The following is a 12,202-nucleotide window of genomic DNA, read 5'->3' on the forward strand; positions in this document are numbered from 1 at the left end:
AATATTTCTTTTTGAAATATAATACTACCTCTGGCAGAAAACTAACTTATTTTACTAGAATAAAAAAAATGTGTCCCTGAAAAACTAAATAACAGATTTGGGAAGGAGTAGGAGAGTCATGTTTTTAATTTCTACTTACTCATTTACTAAATATTTATTTATTCATTCATTTAACAAATATTTACTGACTGCCTACTATGAGGCAAGCAGTATTCTAAGAACTTGTACATACAGCACTACACAAGAAAGACAAAGTTCTCACTCTCATAAAGTTTCTATTCATTGGGTAATAAATAGATAAATAAAAATACCTAATCTTTAAAGTCAGTGATGAGAAGTATGAGGATAAAGTAAAGTAACAGGATAAAAAGGGGTGGGGGCTGCCACCTAAAACAGGTGGCATTTAAGTGGCTACCTGAGGAAATGAAAACGGGCCTTGTGATGGAGCGCTGCCAGCAGAGTGCTCTTTTCATGCTTGAGGAGCAGCGAAGGCACCGTGCTAGGTGACGAAAGCAGCGTGAGTTAGTGATGGGAAATGAGGTCAAAGCAATAGCACTGTATTGCTTCCTTTTGAAAAAAATGAAACACTACTAATTGATTTGTGAATACCTTCCAAATTCTATTCTGAAACTAAATGCCACAAGGACAACATTCACAATACACATTTCAGATTAATATGGAAGTGGCAATGGTCGTCATTATGTATTAATTCCCTTAAATTCATTTTCCTTTTTGGACAATGGCTATGGATTCTTCAGTGAGATTTTTCCAGTGTTTTTGTTTCTTTTAAGTTACACATGATCATTAAAACTGCTAATGTCTCTCAAAATAAAGTAGCATGTTTATAGTTACTTTATTTTCACATAGATGATCATCAATTACAAAAAGGTTCTAAAAAATTAATTAAATCTGTTCTCCTCCCTATAGCCTTATGGTAGTTAAATATTACCTACTAAAAAAAAGTATTTATTTAAAGAATAATCTATGTAACAATATAAAAAGTTCCCAGAGTTATCTTTTCTTTAAGATTATATTTCATATATTACTTTAATTTTAAAATGAATATACTGAGATCCGAGATGGTAGAGAAGTAAGTGAAAGTGACACTAACCTTCTCCCAGGACCAGTCTGGAATTACAACTAAATTGTAGAGAAATCATCCAGAATAACCAATGGAACACTACCTGGAGAGAAGCCTTATAACCATGGACAGAAGAAACCACTTCACCACCAGACTGGTAGCCAGTGTGGGGGAGATGGGAGAGGGCTGGCTGGGCTCCCACCAGCATCAGCTAATCTTCCAGAGGGATATTTCAGTAGTTGGGGGGTTTCCCCTGAGAAGTGTGGGGTCTAAGCCCCAAGCTCAGTGCCCCAGTGTACAGTATCAGACCCAGAAAGAAACCTAGATAACATCCAGCTGTGAAAAGCAGCAGGGTTTCTGTCTGCCAGGGAGAGATGGCTAGAGACACAGAGAGCTTGTTAAAGGGCCAACACACAAAATTTCATTTGTAGCCACTTACCCTGGGCTCCAGCAGTGCAAGGTCAGAGTAAACTAGAGATGCTTGAGAAGAACCTGGGGTTGGCGGCTCTAGGGAGAGAACTGAGGGAACAACTACTAGGATCCCTGTGCTAAGTCATTCCCCAAACTGCAGGAGCCATCTCAGGCACAGAGCTCCACTTTGAATGGCATCAGACTAAGAGGAAATGATAGCAATTCCCACAGGAATTACTCTGTCCCACCCTGTGGTGCCTAAGCCAGACTACTGATCACAGCTTGATTATTTTAACAACAGATTGGCTTAGTGACTGATTAGTTTAACAGCTAAAGCAGAAAATACAAAGCAGCAGCCAAAATGGGAAGAAAAAGAAAGAGACCGCAAATGAAAGAAGAGAATTCACCAAAAGAACTAGATGAAATGAAGGCAAGCAATTTATCAGATAAAGAGTTCAGAGTAATGATTATAAGGATACTCGACAGCATGAAAAAAAAAGACATAGAAACTGTAAAATAGGACCAGTCAGAAATAAAGAATGCAAAGTGAAATAAGCCAGGCAGTGAGGGACAAATACCATATGATCTCATCTTTAACTGGAACATAATGAACAAAAGAAAAAAGCAAACAAAATATAGCCAGAGTCATTGAAATTAAGAACAATCTAACAATGCCCAGAGGGGTTGGGGATGGGGAGAGTGGGGACAAGGAGTTTCAGGAACTACTATAAAGGACACATGGGCAAAACCAAGGGGGAGGGAGGAAGCAAGGGCGGGAAGTGGGTTTGGCTGGGGTGGAGGGGAGTGGTAGGGGAAAAATGCAGACAACTGTAATTGAACAATAATAAAGTAATTTAAAAAAAGAATGTAATATCTGAAATAAATAATACACTGGAAGGAATAAACAGTGGGTTAGATGAAGCAGAGTCAGAGGATGAAATCAGTGTTTTGAAATACAAGGTAGAAAAAAGCACCCAGGTAGACAACCTGGGTTGATAAAGAAAAAAGAATTTTTAAAAAATAAGAAGAGTATAAGAAATATGTTGGACAACATGAAGCAGAACAACATCCTCATTATGGGAATACTAGAAGTGTAGAGTGAGCAAGTGATCAAGAACCTATTTGAAGAAATAATGACTGAAAACTTCCCTAATCTGGTGAAGGAAAAAGACACACAAGTCCAGGAAGCTCAGACAGAGAGTCCCAACCAGTTTTGATACAAAGAGGCATACAGCAAAATACATCATAATTAAAATGACAAGGCTTACAGACAAGGAGAGAATCCTAAAAGCCTCAAGAGAAAAATTTCGAGCCAGAAGGAAGTGGCATGAAATACTCAAGGTGATGAAAGGCAATGCTACTTTACCCAGCAATGCTATCATTTAAAATTGAAGGAGAAATAAGGAGTTTACCAGACAAGAAAAAGCTGAAGGAGTTTGTTAGCACCAAACCAGCACTGCAACAAATGTTAAACGGTTTGGTTAAAGAAGAAGGAGGGATGGAGGGGGAAGATGAGGAGGAGAAAGAGAAAGAGGAGAAAAAGAGAAAGAAAAAAAAACTAGGTAAACAGTCTAAAAATAAAATGGCATTAAATATGTATATATCAATAATCACCTTAAATGTAAATGGCATAAATATGCCTACCAAAAGATATAAGATAGCTGAATGGATAAGAAAACAAGACCCATATATATGCTGCCTCCAAAAGAACCATCTCAGATTGAAAGATGCACACAGACTAAAAGTAAACAGATGAAAAAAGATATTTCATGCAAATGGAAAAGAAAAAAGCTGGGGTGGGGCACTACTTATATTTGACAATATAAAATTTAAAACATAAATATAGTAAAAGTTTAAAATACAGTAAGAGACAAAGGAGGACACTACATAATGATAAAGGGAAGAATCCAACAAGAGGAAATAACCCAAGTAAACATTTACGCATTCAACATAGAAGTACCTAAATATGCAAAGAAATTCTTGATGGACATCAAGGGAGAGACCGACAGAATTACAGTCATAGTTGGGAATTTTAATACCTCACTGACTTCAGTGGACAGATCTTCCAGGCAGAAAATCAACAAGACGGTGGCCTTAAACCACACACTACCTCAATTGGATTTAATTGATATCTTCAGAGCATTTCACCCCAAAGCCAGCAAAATATATATACTTTTCAAGGGCACATGGAACATTTTCTAGAGTAGACCATATGGTAGGAAACAAAACTAGTCTCAATAAATTTAAGATTTAAATCATATCAAGTATCTTCTCTGACCACAATGCCATAAAGCTAGAAAGCAATCACAAGAATAACACTGAAAAACACACAAACACATGGAAGCTAAATAACATGTTATTAAACAATAAAACGGTCAACAAGATCAAGGAAGAAATCAAAAGATACCTTGAAACAAGCAAAAACGAGGACATACCAATCCAAAATCTGAGGGACAATGGGAAGGCAATCCTAAGAGGAAAATTCATAGCCTAAAGTGAGTAAAAGGAAGGAAATAATAAGAAATCAACAATACAAAAAGACCAATGCATACGAGGGCTGGTTCTTTGAAAAGATAAACATGATTCACAAACCTTTAATCAGACTGATCAAGAAAAAAAGGGAAAGGACCCAAATAAACAAAATCAGAAATGAGAGAAAAAAAAAAAGAAATGAGAGGAAAAATAACTGACACCAAAGAACTACAAAGGATTGTAAGAAAATATTATGAATAATTACATAGCAAAAAGCTGGACAACCCAGATGAAATGGATAAATTCCTAGAAACATACAATTTTCCTAAACTAAATGACAAAGAATTTGAGAATCTGAATAGACAGATCATACCTAGTGAAATTGAAGCAGTAATTAAAAAAAAAACAAAAACAGCAAACAAAAGCCCTGAACTGCATGGCTTCACAAGTTAATTTTACCAAAAACATTCTGAAAAGAACTAACACTTATCCTTCTCAAACTACCATACACATACGCCTACCATACACCCTCAACCCAGGAAGATTCCCTGAAGCCTCAGAAGATGGACCTCGGAGTATCCCTGAGAGCCAGAAGGTGGCCACTAAACCACTGAGGACTGAGCTCAGTAGGGAGACTGCCTTAGCCATTGGCTTTCAGGTGACAGTGCCCTTCATATTTGCAGGCCTGGCACTGTCTGGGGCTGGCATACTTTTGAACTATTTCCAGGGACTTCCATCCAAGATGGAAGCATAGGTGGAAACAATGTGCCTCCTCGCACAACCAAGTTTAAAGACAACAAAGTTTTAGTAACAAAAACACAGCCAAAACACAGAAAATTGAACTGTACGCAAGTCCGATAACAATGAACCATTCAGCCAGACCAGTAAGAGGGGTGGAGTCATCGGTATAGCAGGGTTGGGCAGGAAAGATCAGTCGGACGACCCAGGAGCGCAAGCAGTGGTTGGCAGCTCCCAGGCGTGGGGTGGCAACAGGCGGACCCAGTGAAGGCACAGAGCGGCTGGCTGACCACGGGCACACATTCAGGTCACACATCCAGGCAAAGGAGCAAGCAGTGAGACAGATCTTTCAGGCTAGGGCCCCAGTGCCAGGAATTAGAGCCTGAAAGCACCAATTGGAAAGACTTTCTGGGTTGAGGTGCTGGGAGAGTTCACTGGAGAGACCCACAGGGTCCTGGAGGGTACACAAGCCCACACACCTGGGACCCAGCACCAGAAGGGCCCAATTTGCTTGTGGGAAGCAGCAGAGGGGACAGAAATCTGAGAGAGAGGAACAAATGCCATTGCCCCTCTCTGATCCCAAACCCACATACAGCATCACAACTCAGAGACTGCATTGCCCCGCCCTAGTGAACACCTAGGGCTCTGCCCCTCATACCTAACAGGCGTGAACAGACCAAAACATTATGGCTCAAGAAGAACTCAAAGCCCCAGAGCCCATAACTCTAAGCGACCAAGAAATAGCCAACCTATCAGATGCACAGTTCAAAACACTGGTGATCAGGATGCTCACAGAATTGGTTGATTTTAGTCACAAATTAGAGGAACAAATGAGGGCTAAACTAGTTGAAATGAAGGGAAATGCACAGGAAACCAATAGTGATGGAAAGGAAACTGGGACCAGTTTCTGGTCCAACTCAAGGGAGTGGACCAGAAGGAAGAAAAAAACAACCAAACAGAAAGGAATGAAGAAACAAGAATTCAAAATAACGAGGAGAGGCTTAGGAACCTCCAGGACATCTTTAAACATTCCAACGTCCAAATTATAGGGGTACCAGAAGGGGAAGAAGAAGAGCAACAAGTAGAAAGCTTATCTGAACAAATAATAAAGGAGAACTTCTCCAATCTGGCAAAGGAAATAGACTTCCAGGAAATCCAGGAAGCACAGAGAGTACCAAAGAAGGTGGACCCAAGAAGGAACATACCAAGGCACATCATAATTACATTAACCAAGATTAAAATGAAAGAGAGAATCCTAGAAGCAGCAAGAGCTAAGGGGACAGTCACTTACAAAGGAGTTCCCATCAGACTGTCAGCTGATTTCTCAAAAGAGACATTACAGGCAAGAAGGGGCTGGAAAGAAGTATTCCGAGCCATGAAATCCAAAGACCTACATCCAAGATTGCTCTGTCCAGCAAAGCTTTCATTTAGAATGGAAGGACAGATAAAGTGCTTCTCAGATAAAGTCAAGTTCAAGGAGTTCATCATCACCAAGCCCTTATTATATGAAATGTTAAAGGGACTTATCTAAGAAAAAGAAGATAAAAAAGATGAAAAGTGAAAGGACAGTAAACTCACAGTTATTAACAGCCACACCTAAAACAAAAGCAAACTAAGAGGACAGCTAGATCAGGAGCAGAACCATAGAAATAGAGATCACATGGAGGGTTAGCAACAGGGGAGTGGGAGGAAGAAAAGGGGGGAGAAGGTACAGAGAATAAGTAGCATAGATGGTAGGCAGAAACTAGATGGGGGGAGAGCAAGAATAGTATGGGAAATACAGAATTTAAAGAACTTGTGACACATGGACATAAATGAAAGGGGAGGGGTGGGGGAGAGGTGTGCAGGGTGGAGGGGAATGAAAGGGGGTAATAGGACAACTATAATGGCGTAATCAATAAAATATAATTAAAAATATATAAATAAATAATTTTTTTTCTACAGAAAGTAAAAATAAGTCAACAAACAAAAAGGGCTAGTGAGGATGTGGAGAAAGAGGAACCCTTTTCCACTGTTGGTGGGAATGCAGACTGGTGCAGGCATTATGGAAAACAGTATAGAGATACCACAAAACATTAAAAATGGATCTGCCTTTTGATCCAATGATCCCACTTCTGGGAGTATATCTGAAGGAACTCAAAATGCTAATTGAAAAGAACATAAGCACCCCTATGTTCATTGCAGCATTATTTACAATCTTCAAGACATGGAAGTAGCCCAAGTATCCATCAGTAGATGAATGGATAAAACAACTATGGGATATTTACACAATGGAATACTCTCAGTCGTAAAAAAAGAAGAAAACTTTACCCTTTGTGACACTATGGATGGACCTGGAGAACATTACGCTAAGTGAAATAAGCCAGTCAGATAAAGACAAGTACCATATGATTTCACTCATATCTGGAATCTAATGAACCAACTAGACTAACAAAGGAAATGGGGACGGACTCATAGGAGAGCAGATGACAGATAGTGGGGGTAGGGAGGTAAGAGGGTGGAGGGATTGAGCAAAAAGGAAAAAAGACTCATGGACTTGGACAACAGTGTGGTGACTGCTGGGAGGAGGGGAGTATAAAGGGACTAAATGGTAATGGGAAAAATTAAATAAAGATTAAAATTAAAAAATAAAATGAATATATTTATATATTTTAAAATAGTATAAAAGCTTCTAAATATTCTAGAATCTAATTATAAGAAAATATATTGTTACTTTATATTATATATTACATCATACATTACAAAGGAAAGTACCTTTGTAATAAAAAACCAATTTCATTCAATCTCTGGAATTTCTACGTGAGAGATACTAACCTCAGGAGATAGTACAGAATAAGCCTGTGGTGGTTTTTCCAGTGAGACTGGTAGGCAAAACTGTCCAGTCTTTAGTCGTCCATTCTGAAGCATTGGTATCCACTTTTAAATTAAAAAAAGAAAATAATATTCATTTAAATATATTTGTTACAAAAGCAATTACTTGGAAAATCTGTTTTAAGAACTTGATATGAGCCACATTTGTTTCACATCCTCAAACACCGAAGGGATTTAATGAGCCTTCTCCGAAGTTCCCCAACATTATTTTATTAATGATGATCCATAAGATATTATAAATACTAGCTATGCAACATTTAAATTTATAGAAGGTTGTATTAGCCAAGGGACAGCTGTAGTAGAAAAAGACCACAAAGTGTTACCAATTTTAAATTGGAATGATAGTGTAAATGTAAATAAGAAAAAAAAAGATTTGATTAGATATGAATGTTGAAAAGAAAATGTTAAATTAAAGCATGTACATCCTTTACTTTCTTGCATTTAGGAAAATTCATGTCACAAATTGCAAGAGACAAAAAAAATTAATCAAATATTGATTTTTCTCTTTGGAGTGGAGGCATGACCTTTCTGACAAAACAGTATAATATATATCATATCTTTCACCTTAGGTTTACTTTTGCAATTTGATTATAATGATTTTCAAATAATACTGACAAATTTATGCCCTGACCAGTGCAGCTCAGTGGGTTGGGCATCCTCCCATAAAGTGAGGGGTCACCTGTTCAATTCTCAATCAGGGCACGTCCCTAGGTTGTAGGTTTGGGCGAGTACAAGAGGCAACCAATCGATGTTTCTCTTTCACATAGATGTTTCTCTCCCTTACTCTCTCCTTCCCTTCTCCTTTTCCCCAAAACAAATAAATAAATAAACTCACTCAAGGATTTAATTGCCCTTAATTATCAGAAAAATGTATTTAATAGCCAAAGGTCTTTAAATCATTTCATATTCAAAGTATTCTTTTCTGAAGAATCCATAAAGCCATTATATTTATATTGTAAATATAAATATAATTATAATTGTAAATATAAATATAATGGGGTAAACACACAATAATCAGGACCAACACCAAAGTGTTTAGACATGTTAGTCAATTAATCATACTAATGAGCATTTTTTTTGTTACAGTGATTCTTCCTAACCAATGTGGGGATCAGATAAGAAATATACCAACTATATCTTAAATAGTCATTTATTTTTAAAATCAAAGAGCTAAGCATTTAATAAAAATATACTTACTGTATATCCAACAGGAGTTTCAAGAGGTGTATTTTGTTTTTGTTGACAACTAACATGATAAAAAGTAAAAAGCAAGTGATGGTGGTCAGTTAAAGTAGCAGGCAGTTTAACTTTGATTTCTTCATGAAAATCAGGAGACCTTCATACAAAAAAAAAAACAAAACAGATCAATAGTCAATAAATTGTCCAAAATAAATAACCATTGCATTTGTATATTTGAGTAATTTTAAAATTTATTTCAAGATTCATGCTTAATTTTTCTTTATTCTCAAAGAAGTTAACTAACTCCTCCTTCCAGATGAGGGAGCTGTCAATGTTTCTAAAATTTCTCCTCTCACTTTGATTAATGGGTGGTGTAATCCCATTTCTGGAGATTAATTAATAATTACCACCTCAACACTGAGATTGTCATTAGATTTGAAACTATTAAAGAGGAGACTAGGGCAAGGCTTTCTATATTTAGAAATCAATTCTGATACAAATCACATAATAAGTAATATAAAATTTTTGTAAGTGCATATTTTAAAACCATACCATAAAAAACATTTTTCTGTTATAGGAGTACAGCTTCAACTTAAGACTAACTTATATTATACTTTTGTAAAAAAAAAAGGTATCTTTAGGCACTTAACATCAAGTTGGGCTCTCTATGAACTGTCTTGCATCAATTATCCCACTGATAAAGAAATAATGTTACCAAAACATGAACTAGTATATTGACTAACAGCTCAAAGAAAAGAAAAAAAAAATCAGGGAACAACCACGAGTTACATTTGTCCCGTGTATTAGAAGTGCCTCCAGCCACTGTTAGAATATAGTAATTACCATGTTCGATCAAACTAATGGAACTTTCACCTTAATATTCAATGAGAATTTTTATAGGAAAGCATGGCTGCTATTTGTGATAGAGTTAAAAAAGGATAGAGCCTTAACATCCCAATTTTCCATGTTCAGTTTGTATCTCTCAGAGTTATCTTCAATGAAAATGCATCCAAACTATATAGCTCCTGCTACTTTTAAAGTGAAGACTGTCCCACCAAAAATCAATTAGAGATTTTTCTCTGATGCTAGTAAGTCAAATATCATTCTCAAATAAGCCTCAAAAATGCTAACAAGTGTAGATTTGATCACAGAAATAATAAGTGGAATGAGGCTTCTAATAATCATCAGAAAGACAGGAAATACCAGCAGCTATTTGGAGAATTTGATGACTTTGGTGAATAAAAGATGCTATACATCTTATTATTGATATCACTAGTCACCAGTGAATTATGAGAAAGGTGAATGTACTAGCAATGTTAGGCGGTATTCTCATTTTAATTCTACTAATGCTAAGAGCAACAAAAATAAAGACTTAGCCACAAATGAAGATACTTTTAGAAATTATTACTTTATCAATATCTTTCCTACTCAGTGTTTTAGTTCATGTCTTTCCTCAAATTATATTATGTGAAGACTTATGGAAAATTAAATATCTACCAGTTAGTTATTCGTTAGCAAGTAAACGGCCCACCTTTACGTTAGGAATTGTATTACTTTTGTGGTGGCTTTAAAGATTAACATAAAAAAATTACCCTGAAAAATATATATAACTTAGTAGAAATATAAGTAAGACACACATACAACAATAGTACGCTATAACACAGGGGTTGGCAAACTACGGCCCACAGACCGAATCCAGGCAACTGCCTAGTTTTATATAAACTACAAACTAAGAATGGCTTTTATATTTTTAAATGGTTAAAATCATCAAAAGAATAATATTTCACTTTAAATATTACATGAAATTCAAATTCCAGTATCCATAAATAGAATTTAATGGGAAGACAGCCATGCCCATTCATTTGCCATTTTACTCATTGTCGATGGCTGCTTTGTACTATAACAGCAGGGCTGCGTGGCTGCAACACAGACCATGTGGCCCACAGGGCCCAAATATGTATTATTTGGCCCTTTGTGAAAAAAGTTTGCTAGCCCCTGGTATAGAGCAGGTAAGGTTAAATGCTTCAGGAACAGAGTTCAACAGATTACTTAAAGTTTTAGATCGGGAATTGCACTTAGGAAGAGATATATAACATGGGCCTTAAAGAATGAGTAAAAGTTCAGTAAGTAGAGAGAAGCAGTATATAATTAAAGATCCAAGAAAGACCCAGAAACAGGATAGTACAGAATATGTTTGGAGATGAGGCAGAAGTAAAATCATCAAGATGTGAAAGATGACTGAATATTACAGAAAAAAGGAAGGCAAGGATATCTTAAAGTTTGAGTCAGAGGACTGAAAAACTGGTGGTACTATTAATAAAAATGAACAGACAGAGAGAGGGTCTAGAAAAAGGCCAGGGATAAACACATGGAAACTGAGAAGGCAGGAGGGAACCCAAATAAATATGCCCAACAGGCCACTGAAAATATCTGTTTGTGCCTCAGACTGAAGGTCATGACTGAAAAAAAAAGTTGTGACAGTCCATATAAAGGTAAAAGTAGTAGCATTTTCATTGAATATAACTGAGAAATGCATATAAAATTATTTAGGAAGAGAATATTATAGAAAAAGAAAGTTAAGAACAAAACCTTAGTGTTTTGTGTGGAATGTCTATACTTAAAAGAAAAAGAAAAAAATAAAATGAATAATTACTGTGGAAGAAAAGAAGTGTTCAAAAATGTGAGAAATAAAGTTTTAAGGAGGGCAAGGGAAACCCACACTACACTAGAGTACGGCAGTAGCCTTTTGTTTTGTTTTGTTTTTTAAGAATAAGAGACGAGCTTGTTTTTAACACTAAGAGATGGAGCTAATGAAACAGGAACTGATGACGCAAGAGAAGGGATAACTGATGAAGTCATATTCTGGAAGACGGTGGTAAGACTGTTCGCCAGCAGAAGGGAGGATTCCCATTGAGCAGCATGTGGGCCATTACTGCTCTGAAACAGGAGAGGCAGAACAATATGAAGATAATTTGAGGTAAGGAGCAGAAAAGTTCATGTATCTCAAGTGGGATGGACTCAATCAACTTAAATTAGGAAAGCCAAGGGTAAAAGCAATCAAAAGAAGTAGGAGTTAGAAGAAGAGGGGGAAAACTTCAATTAGCTCTTGTAAAATTGAGATAGGGTTTAAAAAGTTGTGACAAAAAGATTACCAAAGAGTAATCTTTTGGAGTCAAGAAAAGATAAAATAAAATTAATTAATATAGCCCCATCATCATATGATAAAATAATGTGATAGTCCTGATTTGTATAATTTTGTGCTTTTTCTCCAGTAGTATTCAATTAAAAAAGAAAAAGAACAAAAGCAGAAATAAAAGGTTACTCAAAGTTAATAATTTCTCAAAGAAGTAAAATGGAAAGGCCCTAAATCAAAGGATTATTTGACGTTGAAAATACCATCACTTTAACTGATGGTTAAGTAAAGGTGCAAAGTGTTCAGGGAATATAATA

General features: G+C 36.4%; 1 protein-coding gene across 5 annotated transcripts in view; it reads right to left on the reverse strand.

The window, feature by feature from the left end:
• Positions 1-12,202, reverse strand: part of DOCK7 (dedicator of cytokinesis 7) — a 211,462-nt gene that overhangs the window by 92,743 nt on the left and 106,517 nt on the right. For all 5 annotated transcript variants that reach the window (XM_037136230.2, XM_053655506.1, XM_037136231.2 and 2 more), the window contains exons 17-18: positions 8,771-8,909; positions 7,517-7,618 (exon numbers count right to left, since the gene is read on the reverse strand). In XM_037136230.2, the coding sequence (XP_036992125.2) occupies positions 7,517-7,618; positions 8,771-8,909 (241 nt within the window). The remainder of the gene's footprint in view (positions 1-7,516; positions 7,619-8,770; positions 8,910-12,202) is intronic.

Source organism: Artibeus jamaicensis, unplaced genomic scaffold (genome assembly GCF_021234435.1).
Source record: "Artibeus jamaicensis isolate MK-2021 breed Jamaican fruit bat unplaced genomic scaffold, CSHL_Jam_final scaffold_1019, whole genome shotgun sequence".
Lineage (NCBI taxonomy): Eukaryota > Metazoa > Chordata > Mammalia > Chiroptera > Phyllostomidae > Artibeus > Artibeus jamaicensis.